A 17,257-nucleotide genomic window follows, 5' to 3' on the forward strand; every position below is an offset into this window, starting at 1 on the left:
AGACATTATTTTTAATTTTCTCTCCTAGTTCCACGATGTATCACTTTTCAGGATCCTTCCTACACTAACCTGCTGGCCTCATCACAAGCCACCTTCCTGGGATGATGTTTAGAGAACACAGAGATGACCCAGAACAAAAACGGGGACATGAGAGCTTTGCACTGGTAAGGATTTGGGGCCCTTTTTTCATGAAGATGAGGTGATGGGGTTTAAACGAAAATAATAAAATTAATATGGAGAAGAGCATTTATAGCATGCCTGGCTTCAGTGGGAATCAGGGCTGCTAAGAAGGACAGGAGGGAAGTGAGATGGGAACTGTAGTTTTGCAAGAGAGAGCAAAATTTGGGCACCTCCATTTACCCTTCATCCTTGCACAGCTTCCAGCAAACACTCTCTCACATCCCAGAGACATGAGATTGCATCCCAAAGATGCTGCTGTCCAAGACTTCCTGGCAAATTTCAGCTCTTCTGCTGTCAGGACACCCTTCCCCTCCTGATGGCTGTGGAGACCTCCTCCCAGTTCCACTGCAGGCACCACGCAGACCGTCTGCTTGGCTACACCCAAAATCCCAGGGGTTTTGGGCATCCTGGGGTTGGGCCAGCCCCAGGAGCACAGCCAGCGGTGGTGATTCAGCAGCTGCTACAGGAGTGAGTCAGGCACCTTTCTAGAGAAGTGCAGCATCTTCTGATAAAAGGACGAGCAGGATGGCCATGGGACAGAGCTCAAGTCCAAATAAATACCTTTTTCAGTTATTTTGTTCTATGGTATCAGTCATCACTAAAGAGCAATAATCTACAAAATTAAGTAGCCTGAAAGAAAGAAATTCCTTTCACCTTGACACAGAACAAGTTTAGAAAAGCTCCGTTTCTTTCCTATTATCACCAGTAGAGCCAGTCTACAGATTGATGAAAAGTGACGAAAAGTAGGTTGCATTTTTCAGCTGGTTTACTGAGCTGCCAAAACCAGAATTTGCACAGCCAGAGCAAATCTACTCCCCGTGAGCAGCGGTAGCACTGAAACACCTTTCCCCAAAGTAACACCCACGGCAGTCAGAGGGGTGAGAAACCCCCCACATCCATTCTCCCCACAGGAGACCTGCCAAACTTCACATCTGACATAAGGCTATCGTACTGAGTGTTAAAAACTCACCAGTGCTATTGCTCATGGTTCTTGTCGGTGTTTTGATCCCAGGTACCTGCGATGCCAGCAGCTTCTGAGCTCCTGAGTAGGCTCTGCCACCTGCTTCTGAGTGTGGAGAAGGAAGATGGGCTGCCCTTTTTATCAGTGCCTAGCTCTGAGGTGTCAGCAGGTCCACTGCCAAGGGGTGGTGTTTAGAGAAAGGAAGTTCCCGGGGAAAGAAAAAAAAAAAAAAGATTACAACTCCCTCTGCACATAGTCAGACCCTGAAAAACAGTGAAACTTAAATCCCAACTCACATGGAAGGTGGATTTGCACAATCAGATGACAAGTGGACGGACCCTTCACTGACAAATAGTAAAATCATGGGCTAGATGAGTAACAAGAATGCACCTATGCCCTACCGTCCAGGTCACTGGGACTGCAGCTCGAGGGCTGACTTTACAAGGCAGCTCACAAACATTGAATCCTTAGGAAGACAGAGTTCCCCATCAGGACCTGTCTAACTTTCCTTGAAGTTAATGAGATTTTTCTCATCATGTCTGGACAGAAGCACTTGAAGCTGTGGGCTAAACTCCAGTGTTCACATGTATGAGTTGGGAAACCAAAGGACCCTGGTGCTGGCCTGCTCCCTGCGGGGTCAGGTGGATGCCACGGAAATAGCTCAGCAGCAGCATGGGGTGGGACAGAGAAATCACATTCACACAGGCTGTGTCCAGGAGGAGCAAGACATGTGGTAGATCAGGAGCCATTTGCTGGTTGCTCTTTGCTGACAGCCATATTAAAGGTCTCTCTGCCCAGGAGGTGGCTGGACCCCATATACCCCACTGCCACCATAGTCATTAGTGTGACCAAAGGTGGAGAGATGAGGCTACCCCATGGACGGGAGAGCTGGTAGCACAGGCCAACAGTGACATGAGCACAGTGGCTAGAAAAAGATGCAAACATGTCTCCAAATATCCAAAAGTGAAAAGGTACCTCAGCTGCCGAAGCAGCCTCAGCCCTACGATGCCTCCCTTCATGGCAGCAGCCCAGGGTCCAGCAAGGTAGGATTTAATATGCAAGACTCTTGCATCTAAATGTAAGATCTCCTTAAACGACATCTCCCTATGGAAGCCTTCAAAGGCACCAACTTTTCTCCATCAATTCAGGTCGCTAGGTATTTACTCCAGGAGGATGTTTCATTTGGTACTGCAATGTCGGTGTCAGAGAGGTGCTGACGGAGCAGATGCCACCTTTGGGCATGCCACCACTTGCTGGCAGGTGTATGTTGGGTGTCCTTAGTCGAGAGCATGACTAGCGCATCCCGGGGCACGGAGGGTTCAGTACACATCTATAATCTCACAGGACATCTGTATGAGCATCTGAACCGCCAGCGTTCTTAGTAGACGGGGCATCACTCACCATTCAGTGCCAGACAATGTGCTGGCAAGTACATATTTTACTATTGAGAAAAAACACTACAACCCCAATTTACCTTCCGGTGTTGCTTTTATTCTGCGTTTCTTTCCTCCTGCAAGCTGAAAGATATTTTTGTTTAGAACTGGCACGGGATGAAGTCAAGTATACATGGAATGTCTGTACAACAATATAACCAATAATACTTGTTATCTGAACATCTATGATGTGTATCACTGCTTTCCACTTATTTGCAGCAACAGAGTAATACATTTCATCTGAAGGCACTGAGAGTAGCTTTCTAATCCAGTCTCAACCTGTTATATATATATATCATGCCATACTTGGTTGGAGGCAGCTTGAATTGCGTTGACACAGTAGTCCAACAGCAAAAACTACAGATTTTTGCAGACGGGAAAGTGTTGATATTGGTAACACTTTGCTTCTGAAAAAAAAAAGTAGGTGCATTCTGGAGGGTCAGTGGTGGAGGCAGGACATGTATCCACCAGGGACAGTCACTTTTCCAGTCCTATAGTGTTTTGTAAAAGGCCGATTTCAACAGCGTGCTTGTCCTGACCCTCACTTTGAACCTTAGAATTCAAGGAAGGAGTGCAGAAGTTAGATGGGTGTGGGTTCTGCCCTGCCATGAACCTGCTCATCTTGGAAGATGGTTGACCTTTTAACCGTCTAGAGGAATTTTTGGTTTATGCCAGTAGTGAGCATCTAGCTTTCAGTTCTCCTTTCACTTTGGCAGCTGCTGGTCTTGCCTGCTTCCATTCTGTTTTCCTGTGCTCTGGTATTATCTCAATCCAAGGGCACTAAACTTGGCACATGGTGCAGCGCTCTTGAACAAGCTTCCTCCCCTGGCTTGTACAAGCTTGCCCTGCCAGGAGAGTCCATTGAACTGCAATATACTCCAAGACAGCTCTTGGCAAGGTCTGAGAAAAGGGATTTCAACTTAAACTGCAGGAACGTCTTTCAAAGATGTGGTTTCAGCTTGTTTCATGTTGTCAGCAGGTGATCTCTGCACTTCCTACAGGCAAATCTCCTGTCTTTGCTGGCCAGCGTGGCTAGAGTGGATGCCTGCGGTTCAGTGGCATGGCTTGTTTTCCTCCTCCTTGGTGAAACTATGAAAAATACCAGCCCTTTAGAATTTTTTTTCCCCCAGAGGGTTACCACAGTTAATTGCTTCAATCTCATAAAAAGTGTACTCCTCTAATTAACAGAAGCAGGAGATTATACCTTTTTCACAGGCAATCTCCAGCCCATCACCAGTAACTTCAGCTACTCACTTCCCAGCTTGCAAATTCAGACACCAGAGGCTATCAGCCTTATCTGCATCTATCTGCTGCAAGGTAAGTCACCTTATTAGCTGGCATAAGAAGGTAATAAAATGCAAACAAATAAAATCAGAATTCCCCAGTGGCTGCTCCCCTATTTACAAGCTTGCCCTTTGTCTCGGGTTTTGTTTATTTAGTGTATCAAAAATAACAGGAACAAGTCAAATTTCCAGAGTATGACCACAGATACCAATGCCAAGTAGGAAGGACATGAAGCGAAACCCAATCCTTAGCTTTCCTGTTTTATTTGCTTGTAACCCTATGTCTAGTTCTGGAGAAGTTGTCTTTTACAATGCTTATGTACCGACTTACATATTTTATAACCACATAAGACTTCATGTTGCCTCTGCTTTATCTTTTTTTAAAATATGTCTAGTCAGAGTAACATGCAAAATAAAACACAGACTGAAGCCATCACAGGTTTCTTTTTTGGCACTTTGGAAGGGGGAACTAATCCTTCCAGTTGCCCTGAAAAGTTGCTCCAAGGTTCCAAGGGGTGAGCAATGTGTGTACCATCTGCCAAGGTACACACACACATAAGCCCATGTATGGGTCCTGTGGGGCACTATGGTGAGAAGATGCCTTCCACTGACCACTGCAGGACTGCTCCCAGATGTACCATCTAGTATGTGTTCAGTCCTTCCTGAATCACTGCCTAGGGAATGATAAATAATGAGAAGTCCTGGAGGGATAAAAAGAAAAAAAACCCACACAGATGGAGAACAGCCAAGAGTCTGTTGGGGGCAAAAGCCCTTTCTCTTGAGCTGGACCGTATTGGAGGTGCTACATTGGTCCTTCCCTCACCACTTGATTACACTTGTATTTTGGTAAGAATTTCATAGCAGTGAGATGCATCTCATCTATGTAATGAGACTGACGTGCTGTGGGTACTCTGAAAGGAGTGCTGATCTGATCACTTCTCACTCATGTACACTAACCATGGGCCATGACAGTGGCCTGTCAGCTACGCCCCAAGGGCATCCCATTCTCTTCTGATCTTACATGAGCCAACTTGTGGCAGATAATCAGACGTCAGGGGTTGATGCAAGATGGCCAAGCCCAGGTCTTAATTGATTCCAAGTCATCTGGACCCAACTACCTGGTAATGAGTTTCTCACAGGCAAATACCAGACAAGTGATTGATGACGATAAAATTATTACAGAAATTCCATTGTTTTCTTCTCACTGATCCTTGAAAGAGGAGGCTTTTGACCTAACGTTATGGGTGCAGGTGACTAGTTTTGGGCATTAGATGATCTTTAAGGTCTCTTCCAACCCAAACCATTCTATGATTTACCTCCAGAAGGAACAAAAATCATAATATTTTGTGCCCAACCCAGCATCACCCAGGGAGTCTGCTCCTGAAGAAGGCAAAGGGAAAGCCAAAACAGAGACCACAGCTAAACATATACCAAATGTAGGCTTATGGCCTTGTGATCCCTACTCAGACAAAATGCTCTTGTGTAGCACTTTTCCTGCTCTAAAAGAGAAGTTCTGTGGTCATGAGAGGAAATTGAAGTTTTAGGCCAGGCCACCCTGGAAAAATACAGAGCTGCTTTAACAGCCAGTCAAAATGATATAATGTTAAAATATCTTTTCCAGTTATTTTTCAATATTTCTTTCTCCTTCCCTGGCTGAGATCAAAGGGGCAAAATTGCAAAATCAGTCTAGATAAAGGAGAAACCATGTGTAAAGTTTGAACTTGGGATTTCAGTAGTATGACTTCTTGACCTTCAACTGTGTCTGTACTGGAAACACTGAAATAAACACAGTCCAGTGCTGAGAAGGGTACATTATGTATTGGACTAAAATGACTCGCGATAAGGTACTTCTGCTTCTCAGCAAAACACTTCTTTTGAACTTTGTGCAGGAAATGACAAAAAAAGATCTCCATCGCGTCACTTCTTCCAGTCAGTAGAGGATTTTTAAATAAAACTGCCTTCCTTTTGAACCCAACACATCTGCTGTGTCCCCTGGGCAGGAGTTCCCCAGCTGAATGACACACTGTGGGAGAAGGAAGATCCTCTGGCTTTGAAACTGTTTCTTGGAGCTTCCCTTGCGGCCCCCGTCCTTGTGGTAGAGAAGACAGTCAGAAGCTTTGCCAGCTTACTTTCTCCATCCAACCCACAGTCTTCTCAGCCCTCGTTACAAACATCTCTTTTCCACACTGAATGGTCCTAACCTGCTAGGTTACTCCTCACACCTTCATCCCATCAAGAGAGCCAAAATGGGAAGAAAGACCCCCTTTTGCCCTTGCCATCCGATTCTGCAGCCCACAGTGTGTGCTTGGAAAGGGTCCAACGGGGTGGGTGCAGTTACTCCAGGGCTGTATCCACCCTCCTGCCACTGACCCATGAACCAGCTTCGAGTGTGCATGTCCACACTGACTGATTGCACTGTGGACACATATCCACAAGACTACACCTAGAGCAAACAATATGAAAAGGTACGAGGAAAAATAGAGCAAAAGAGGGCTGCAAAAAAATAAATGGTAAGGGCAAGGAAATCAATAGCGCAAATATTGAATCAGGGATAAAATAGTTTATCCATATATTAAAAACAGCTTCAGAGAACAAGGGAAATACTGACAGAATACCTTCCCACCTACAGGATATGTGTTTGGTTGCACATGTCTAAGTGAGAAAACAGAAACTTGCATGCCAGTGTCTTCAAGTAACATTTCTTTCTGCAGGGGTGGTGCGAAGGCTTCTCTCATCTGTCTGTGTGGGTGTGTGTGTCTATATACACATAGATGTACACAGTCTACAGACTACAGGTCAGACTATGCTGTGCTGCATCCCCACCAGCCTGCAGCACAACCAAAATTGCTATGTGGTGGGAAGGGAGAGACTTCCTAGACCAGAAAGGTTTGCAGGAGGGAGCAGGTCCTGCCCAGCCCTGGAGACCTGGCTCACGTGCCACATGGGAGCAGATCCAGAGCATGGCGGGTGTAAAGGTTTTGGTCCACCTCTGGTCATGCAGATGTCATGTGCTGTGGCTTCCTTGGTATAGTGGGATTGACTGAGGGCAGGGATTTGTGGTTATTTGTCCTGAAAAGCAACCAAGCCAGCAGACACCAGCTCACTCCACAGGATCCAGACCTTTCACAGCAGCACAAAATGCTCTCAACTTGGCAGGCAGCTGGACTAGCTCCATGCCCACCAGGATTTCCTAGGAAGAGTTTTCGTGCAGTGCCCGTTCCTGGCAGGGCTATGCCTGTGAGTTGCCTAACTCAGGAGTGTCCTGAAGGGATCGAGTAATTCGAAATACCTCTTCTCTAAATGAGGAAACAATTGCTCAGCAGTGGGAAATGTGGTATTTGTAATGCCTCATCCTTCTCTGAGGCACTGCTCATTTCTCCCTCAGTGTTGCCTAAACTTACTGAAAGCAACAAGGTTCGAAGTCGTGGCTGATGTTCAGACCGTGCACATGCACTGAGAGCAGGTCACGGTGCCAAGCAGAACTTTTTGACTCTTACCTCTTGCTGCAAAAATGAAGAGGCTCCGCTTTTGCCAGGGGAGGAGGTGAACTGCTCAAACAGCCAAGCCCCAGCCCCAGCTCCCACAGGTGGGTTGAAACCCCTGCCCATAGTGGCCTCTGAGCCAAGTGAGATTGAGCGATGGGTTCAAAATGTACATGCCTCCAAAAAGTGGTGGTACCATCTGCCACACCCCACTTACTATTGCTCTTTCTATCCCTCCCCTCCCACTGGTTTCCGTTGTCTCAGTGGAGCGTCTGTGACTGTAAGACCTCCACAGGGGTGAGTGGGGTGTGCATCACCTCCCCCCAGCAAAACGGGAGCAGGAGGCCCAACCCAGCAGCTCCCCAGGCATTAACCCAGCACCAGCAATCCCTCAGAACCTCAAGGCCATGCAGTAGCCCCCAGACTGCATAGGAAGCCTTGGCAATTAGTACAGCCATTCATAGCCACTTTCCCTTTTTTTCCTCCAAAAAATCAAAGCAACTAAGAGGATTATTAAACTGCCAGAAACCAAAAAGTTTCCTTGGAGAGTGGCTGGTTGGTTGCTCAACAGGGTAAAAATTCTTCTGTATATGCCAAATGTTGCTACTGGACATGGGTGACTGCAGTACTGCATGCAGCTATGGGGCACACTGCAAGGTCCAGGCTCCCCAGTGCTTTGGTCACCCCATGCTGCGTTGCTGAGGCTGGTCAGTTTTACCCTGCCCTGAGAGCCACCGCTTTGGCTGGCTGCCTCCTTAACCAGCAGTTCAAATGCACAAAGCACATCATTATCTGCAGCTGAGTACGGTGGGGTCCTTCTCCTTTGATAACAGTGCATTTGTTTTCAGGCTATGAGTGCAAGTGTGTTATGGTGTTCATGTTTAGCCAGCAAGCCTCTGGTGGCCTAGACCTGTATGGTGTCTCAAGGAGGAACCTCCTTTCTGTGGCACAGCAACATTTAATGGGAACTGCCACACTTGAGAGGCAAAAGGGCAAACCAGCTTCAGTCACAGATGGTGTTGCCCACAAAATCTATCAAGATGTCACAGAAGTCCAACTTCCAGCCCAGATGTGACAGCCACCAATGCTAGATCGGGTCAGTTGAGGTCTTGTCTAGCTGAGTCTCAAAAACCTCCATGGGTGGAGACACTGCCGCCTCTATGGTGACAAACCTCCTGGTGACATTTTTTTCTCTGATGACCAGCTTAAAACTCTCAAAACTGCCTGTTGCCTCTTCTTCTTCTGGCCATTTCTGTGTAGTGCAGCTTGGCTCCACTGCCTTTCTAACTTCTCTCCATGCATGTGTCAGCTGCTATCAGGTCTGGGCCTGGGCCTCTTTCCGGGCCTGGGCCTCTCTCTCCAACAGGCCCACATCCCTCAGCCTCCCCTCGCAGACCCCTTCCATCTTGGTATCCTGCTACCAGTTCAGTTTCCAGACACCCCTCTTGGAACTGGGAGGAGGTCCAGTGCTGGAAACAACACTCCAGTCAGTTACAGCCATTGACTACGTCAGGGCCTTGAGGGCACCACTAGGACTGACTGCACCTGCCTGATCTCTGTCTATGATCCAGGACCCCACAAGCAGACTTGCTTTAGAAAGGGCACTGAAACCCTTACCCCAACAACCATCTTCTGCCTGAAGCTAGAAGGTATTGTTTTACAGTCGAAAATAGTCTGTTTCTTCCTTGGGACCAGATTTTCAGAAATGTAGTCTTCTTGCTTCCCTTTAAAAAGTGACATGGCACAACACTCCACACCCTCAATTTTTAGAGACAAACTCCTGGCTCTCCTGTGAAAGCTTTTACCACTGACCTGAGCTCACCTCAAATCTTTCTCCAAGAGCAAGCCAGCTTCAGGCACCGCATGGTCCCCTCCGCAGCTCTTGAACCCCCAAAACGAAGGCTTGCTGCTGCTCTTTTGCAGAAGGTGAGCAGAGCACCTGGCACCATGAATACGCTGGGATTAGAACCCATTAATTCCTACATTCACGGTTTTTCTGTGACAGCTGAGGTCAGAGCCATGGCAACACTCTTTTGTCACTGAGTCACCATGAGTTCCTTCTTCAAAAACACCCCACTGCTCACAATATTTTAGTGGAATTAAGTGTGTGTGTGTGTGTCACTCTTGCAATGCGATCAATATTTAAGATCTCTGAAGAGTCAACCCAGGGCACTGAATCAAATTCCTTAGAAAATTTAAATATACTAAACTCGGCAGAACTATCTACTCATCTTATTTATCGCATCCACTGTTACAACTTATCACATGAGTAAACACACTGTCCTTCAAGTTATTTTGATATATGCTATGACTGAGCTGTTATACAAACCTTCCAGGTTTCAGTGGCTCCTTGTCAATGACAAGAGACATTTCTCAGGTTTTATCTACAGTTCCTTACCTAATCAGTCAAACTATACTTTAGGGTTCAACTGCAACTATAATTTCATTTGGCTTTGTTCCTTGTAAAGGTATACAAGGCATTATTTACCTTAGAATATAATAGTCTCGGACCTTGTTGATACAACAGATTTTTGAAAACGCTACCCACCATGAATTAAAGAATACTTACTTCAATCTTCATGAGCAACACTGTGAGCCTTGCTGTTAAACATGCACCTACAGCTTTAAAGCATGACATGGTATAGTCCTGCTTGAGGGAAATCTGATGAACAAGATGTTGAAAAATTAGAGTTGTGTTTGACAATGATGAAAAGGCGTGGGAAAAGCCAACGTCTGGAATATGTGCAAATAAAAGTGTATTTCGCTGGAATTGGAGCAGAAATGTGTGTCTTGAGACTCTTCTATAAAAATACCTTGGCTTAAGCATGCAAAACCTCCATGCAAGCACACTACTGTAGTTCCTGCATAAGGATAACCCACCTTCTGCGCTGGTAAACGAAGGTCTTACAGGTGGCCATAATCTTCATCCCCCTTACAAGGTCTACCATATTTGAACTGCTCAAACACAGCTTGCTCATTAGTCTTGCATAACTTCTTTTTTTGGTCTAAAACACCTCCAAATCTCAGCCACTGATCTTTGGACAGTGTTTTAATTTGGAAATGCTGGTATCCTTTTTTGAGATCACCTCCAGCCACATTTTGGATGACCACACATGAACCATTCACCAGAAGCACACTGTTTTACCATATCGCGATTGCAGCCTTCCTTTTAGCCCTGGACCCACGGTGACAGGCAACAGCAGCAGACATGTGTCAAACCTGGCACACAGAGAGGAGAGGGATTCTGCCAAAAAATGCACCCTGCTCAGCAATCTTTTCCTCTCACAGGAACTGGAGGAAAACTTGTTTCTGCTCCCACCTTCAAGTATTTACAACAGCGATTTTATAGCCCTAATTTATGTTCTTCCACCTTAGAAGTGAGTGTCACCAAGTATGCCTACAATGTCATCAATGCTGCCTACACTTTCTGCACATGTGCAAACATCTCCTACACCTTGACCTCCAACAGTGACTGTAATAAAGAAATGTCAGTTTTGAGATAGTCCATGTTAAATAAACTTTCCAAAAGGTTTGTTAGGAGGAGGGGCAACAGCCAAATTAATCAGAGAGGAGAGAGCCCAGTCCTTTTCCCGCCGTTTGCATGAAAATGGCCATGGCTTACAGCTGGCTGAGAGTTAATAACAGCAGCAAACAAATCAGGCTTGTAGCCTTCATTATTTCTCCATCATATATGAAGGTCTACGGAGACTTAATATACTTAGAAATGCATAATTCCTGGTTATCATCTCTGCAGACCTATGAGGGATACTGGGTCACTGCGTGAAGTCCCTGCCTCCCTGGCAGCCAGTCATGTCCCACTCTTCCTCTGCTGCCACCTAAAGAGCTCCCCAGGTGCAAAGACCCATGTTGGTAAAGAGGAAAGGTACTCGGAGCGCTGCCCTCTTCCCCACCACATATGCAGCTTCTCTCTTTGGAGGAGAAGACTTAGGAGCACATGAACAGGAGAGGCAAAGGCTTTGCCTCTCTTGGGACACAGCTGCAGCTGTGATGAGCCAGGATGCTCTCCTGCAGCAGGGACTTGGCCCAAACAGCTCCCAGCCTCTTCTGGGGACACTGACTTTTCATCTTTCTGATACAAGGAAAGAAAAGGCACAAACCCAACTCCAGTGGCATTTCCACCTGCAGGTCTATTTTTATGCTTCTGCTGGACATGGCGCAGATCTGCCAGTCATGACAAACCTGACAGGTCCTGATACAGAGGCTGGCAGAAATGTGTCCTTAGGTTTTCTGCACATGCCACAGCCCTGACTCACTTTCTGCGATTACAAGAAGACAGAGACAACCTGGCAAGCCCAGAGCAAACAAGTAATATCAGCAGCATGATGCATACATTTACAGGCATCATTACATTCCTCAATTAGGATTACAACTAAAAAATTTCCAAGTAAAACAAGGTGTGTGAGCATAGAAAAGAAGTCAATACCTTAGAAATTATTCCTGACACAGGGAATGTGTCAACAGGCATCTCATCCTGACCACAGAATAATCACTTACCCAAAATTTACCACGTGTGTTGGTGCCATTGATCTGGTTGATCAAAAGAATGGGAATCAGCATCATCCAGTGGCATAAAAAAAAGGTTGCTTGAGAAACTCCATTTTACCAAACATTAATGCAATCATCAACTTAAGGGGGTGTGGGGAAAGTGCCGAACATGGACATTCAGTGAAAGAAGCTGCCTGTTCACGTGCAGCCTGTGGTATTCTCCCAAAATTACAGTTTGACCTACACAAACCAGAAATGGTGTCTAAAACCCATTCTGGTTAAGAGCTTAAAGGAAAGAGCAGTAACCTTACAGTAAGCAACATGTCATGAATGGGTAAATGGAAATTACAGGCCTCGAATACAAATGGCAAGTTAAAAGGTGTGTCTGACCGATAGGGGAAGCTGAAGGAATTACTGAAAGGTTCCACAGCCTTACAGACAGCAGGAGCTTAGGGGAGGCATGGGGCTATTTCAGGAGGCAGGGAGGAAAGTCAGGAAGAGCAAAGCAGATATATCAGCTACCTTCAGCATCTACTTCTGATTGCTATCCTATTTCAGGATGGGTCCCCTTATGGAAAAATACTGATGCACAGGCACCTTCCACAGCCACCATGTTTACTTTCAGCCTTCCCCGAACTGGGAAAGCTCTGCAGCCGCAGGGTGTGAAGAGGAGGAGTGGCCGATAAGCCTCTGGCCCTGATTTCCACAACACTGACTCAGAGCGGACCAGCTCCCTCGAAGCTGTCATTGCCACCACACCACCACTGGCCTGCCGGGAAGGTTGCGACCAGCCTGACTTTGCAATTTGGCGGATCAGCAGGCGGGCAGGGGCCAGCAGGTGCATGGCCATAGGCAGGCTGGCTTGGGGTGAGGGGTGGCATGGCACTGTGTCCCCTCCGGCTGCCATCACGCATCCTTCTTCTCCACTGGGAGCCAGGCTGGATGGGGTGTAGCTGTGTGCAGCAGCACGAGGCCGCAGAGCGTCACGATGAGGCCGACCCACCACAGAGGTGTCCACGTCTCCCCGAACAGGAGCTTGCCCAGGATGGCCTGAAGGAAAAGACAGAGATAAAACTTTACTGGGTTGAGCCGCCCCAAAACCTCCTGTGCTGCCAGAGCTGCAGGGACTTCTGGGGCAAGAGTTGGCCTGGGAAAAATCTGCTTGGGGAAACTCCCGCTGGGACCACCAAGAGAAATGGTGGTCCCATCACCTGCAGCAGGCGGGTGATGCTGCAGATGACCAGCTCTAGAATCCAGCCTGGAAGCACAACCATAGTGTGGTCCCAAAACAGGATTTTGGTGGATGCATGTGTGCTTTGCTGCTTTTCCAGCACCTCTCGGGAGCCAAATGTCCAGTTGACTGGGCAACTCCACATAAAAAAAGGGCTCCACTGACTTGAGTTTTGGACACCACCATGAGCTGGCTGTGAGTTGTCAGAGCACAGAAACAAAGTTGGACAGCTGCCGAGAGTGAAAAGCGAGCAGAAAAAAACCTGCAGGACAAAGACACTCTTGCTGTCACTAGAAGGCGGTGCATCCTCACACCCAGCTGGGATGGCTTTGGCTTGTTACACTGGAGGTGTTGCAAAGGGAATGCAAAACAAAGCAAAGCTCCCAGTTTCGGCTCTCACTGGCAATTAGAAAAGCACAGTGGACCGTACAGCTGCTCTAAGGCACCGTGTTCAGCAGCAGCGCCCTTCCTCCTGCACCACCCAGAAAAGCCATACAGCCTCTGCCACAAACGACAGGCAGAGCAGCTGAGGCCCAATACAATCATTTCATGTCTGCCTGTAACTTTGCAGCCAGCTATGCTGGTACCACATCAGTGTGACTGTTTCTGCTGCCTTCAGCAGCTGGGGGAGGGATCTACTCACCGAAGAGATGAAGTTGGAGGCCGTTGTTGTCACAGAGGCAGAGGCCGAGGAGGAGGAGAGCCGCAGTGCTTTTGCAAAGACTGTCCACATGACCGTGTTGCATGCAAACACCAAGCCGACACAGCCGAGGCGAAGCAGCACATGCAGCTGTAGGATGAAAGGCAAAACCTCACCTATTTTCACTGACCACTCATTCACCCTCACTAATTCATGGGCACTTTGGAGCAAAACCCAATGGTGTGGGCTCAAAGCTGAATTACAGCTGGTATTAGATGAAGATGAATCTATTAAATCACAGAAGGAAGAAAACAGCCCTGGATGGACATGCCCTGGAGGCATGTCCAGCCTCAGACTGAGGAGCACCAGGACAGCATACAGTAGCTGCCATGCCAGAAGCCAAACTCCAGAAAGCTCTCCAGCTCATGATGTGGTGCACGGCCGATGCAGTGAAATGCCCTTCACTTATCGCCAGATGTGTGGAAAAGGGTCAAATTCTGCCACAGACAAACACCAAAGATGTATGTGTGCAGTCCCGGACCCATCTGTTGTGAATCTGGGCTGAGACCAGTGTGGTCCTCACCACTTCCCATGACCTGGCCTGCCCTACTACTGCAGCAAGGGCAGAGCAGGGTCCGCTGGAAGGCAAGTCAGAGCTGCGAGGCTTCGTGCCTTATTTTGCACGCTCGATGGAGAGCAGGCTTACTCAGAGCTCTCTGCTCCAGCATTTAGCAGCAACAAAACCACCTCTGCGTTCAAGGGCCATTGAGGCCAACTAGGTTCTTAAGAAGGAGAACCTCTCCCCCCCTTAGACAACCTGACATGTAAAAGCCTCAGCCTGGAAAAACTGCAGAGTTATGTCTAAAAAGCCTTCACCATTCAGAGTCTCCCCCCACATCCATAGTTTTAGGTACTATGGCCATCTTCCTAGCCCCCAGGTGTCACAAACTTGATGCAAAGACACCAAGGGAGGAAATCACAGTCAGATCATTGAGTCACACAAACACTCAGGGAACGCCAGACTTTGTCTAAGCCCACAGGGATCTTGCCTTCATGGCCCATCACCTCTCTGAGTCCATGGGGAAGATCCATCTTGAAGCAGACAGAGATGTATGTGTGAAGCCACCAACAAACACAGCTGAGGGGTGGCATCTGGCCTGTGGGAATGGCTGCACGGCAGGCCCTGACCATATGCCCAAATCAATGGGGGCAACCAACTATGCTTTGTTCCCACTCAGAAAAAGAAATTACTAACCACAAGCTAGGGGAGGCCACAGGGATTTCTGAAGAAAGTGATGTAGCAGGTACAAAATTAAAAGGCTGTAAAGCAAATCCCTGCTCTATGGCTGGTGGAAGCTCTCTGAGGCTGACCTCATCCCAGAGAGAGATGATTCAAGTGTTCATCCTCTTTAAGCTCTGCTCCTGCAAATGGTCTCCAACTTCATCATGGCAATGGTAAATGATCCCAAATGGTGCCTACCTGTGAAGCACTTGGCTTTCCCACCACTGTCATGGCAAATTCTGCAGAGAGTGATAACCATGCCCAGCTGCTATTTGCCTGCTGAGGAAGAAACCTGCTGCCATGTTATGGCTCACCGCAGGATGGGCTTTGTCTCCTGGCTTCACGCTCAGGCTGTGTGGCCAGACAGTTTTACCTTACTCAGGGCAGCTGTGTCCACAGAAGCCTCTAGTGGGCAGGTACACTCAGGAGCAAAGAGAGGAGAGGAAAAAATGATTCTCTGCATTTCACCTGAATTCATTATATTCTTTTCTGGATCAGATAGAGCCTACCAAGGTATGCTGCTGGAAAAAAAGAGATCTTACTACTATCTTCAACCACCCACCTGAGGGTGCAGAGAGGATGGAGCCCAGGCTCCTCTCTGAGGTATACTGGGATATGACAAAAGGCAGCAAGTAAATGGTGGAACAAGTGAAGTTTTTATCTGATACAAGGGAAAACAAAGATGATCAAACACTAGAAAAAGAGATAATGGTCTCTCCAACCTTGGAGATACCCAAAACTTAACTGGAGAAAGTCATGAGCAAGCTCTTGCAGAGCAGGGTGTGGACTAGAGACCTCCAAAGGTCCTGCCCGACCTGAATTAGTCTGTGAGTCTATCAGTGTTTGAGCAAACCTGGTTCTCACCACCACAGCAGCTATGCTATCTTTAAAAGAGTCCCTCAGCCCATGGGCTCTTCTGATCATCTTCTACTGCAGAGCCAGGGAAATGAGCTGTGGTGTGCTCCAGAGGTGGCATATGCCTGGACAGAAGGTTCTCCAGAGAGAGGTCAAGTCCCTCCAGGTCCCGGGCAGAGGAGTGGTCATCGTAATGGCATGCAGGCAGAGAGATAGGAACAACCCCAGGTGTTCCCCACAAGGAAGGAGGGAGGCAGAAATTCCTCCCCTACCATGGGCTCAGCTGAGCCAGCCCGATGAGTCAAGGCTTACTGTTCTGCTTGCTTTTCTAAGAGGAGATTAATTTCAGTGTACATTTCAGATAATCTAGAATCAGTCCTGAAGTGGCAGAAGTAATTTTAGATGAAGTTTGGCAAGGGAGAGGGGAAAGTAAAGGAAAACTTTTGTTCAAGTGAAATGACCCCTCCTGGTCAGGCTGCTCTCAGGCTGAGCCATCACAGCACATCCTTCTGGCCAGGAAATACATCTCTGTGCTGTCATCAAGCATCCTGCTACCCTTCGTCATAACCTCTTAGAAATGTCACTGCACTTCTAACATTTGCTGCTGCTTTCCATGCTGCACAAGCAATGGCTGGTCTCAGACTTGTTTTCAGATTTCTGTTGTTCTTCCTCAAACACAAAACTCCTTGAATTTCTGGCACCCGGTGGCTGCTTTGCAGAAAAGCCTTTGTAGAAAGCACGCAGGATTCAAACAGCAAGCCCTCTGAAACACGTAAGGGTCTGCAGTCCTGCACAACTTTACCTACTAGGAAGATTACGGAATTTATCTAAAACTTGGTTAGTTTTACAGCTAAACTGATTAATATAGTTCATAATTTTCAACTAGAAGGATTTGTCCAGAAAAAAGAAACACAAACACAGAATCACAGCACAGTTGAGGTTAGAAAGAACTTCCTGAGATCATCAGGCCCAAACCCCCAGCTCCTACACCAGGTTGCCAAGGGCTATGTCCAGACAGCATTTGAGTACCTCCAAGGATGGAAACCCCACCACCTCCCTGGGCAACCTGTGTCAGTGCTCAGTCACACTCACAGTAGAATAAGTGCTTCTGGATTTTTAGAGGGAGCCTGTTTCAGTTTGTGCCCATCACCTCTGCTCCCGTCACTGGGAACCACTGGAAAAACCCTGGCTCCATCCTCTATGTTCCCTCCTTTCAGGTATTTGTACACATTGATGAGATCCCCTGAGCCTTCTCCAGGCTGAACCATCCCAGCTCTCTCAGACTGTCCTCATAGGAGGGATGCTCTGGTCCCTTCAGCATCTTTGTGGCCCTTTGCTGGACTCTCTCCAGTAGCTCCATCTCATTTTTTGTACTGAGGAAACCAGAACTGGACCCAGCACTCC

At 47.4% G+C, this 17,257-nt stretch overlaps 1 protein-coding gene across 1 annotated transcript in view; it reads right to left on the reverse strand.

Moving 5' to 3' along the window:
- TGM4 (transglutaminase 4) overlaps positions 1 to 12,752 on the reverse strand; it is a 26,200-nt gene extending 13,448 nt beyond the window's left edge. The window contains exon 1 of the mRNA XM_010193103.1: positions 12,443 to 12,752. Within this exon, the coding sequence (XP_010191405.1) occupies positions 12,443 to 12,752 (310 nt within the window). The remainder of the gene's footprint in view (positions 1 to 12,442) is intronic.
- Positions 12,753 to 17,257: the final 4,505 nt, after the last annotated feature.

This window comes from Mesitornis unicolor, unplaced genomic scaffold (assembly GCF_000695765.1).
Source record: "Mesitornis unicolor isolate BGI_N332 unplaced genomic scaffold, ASM69576v1 scaffold46099, whole genome shotgun sequence".
Classification (NCBI taxonomy): Eukaryota; Metazoa; Chordata; class Aves; order Mesitornithiformes; family Mesitornithidae; genus Mesitornis; species Mesitornis unicolor.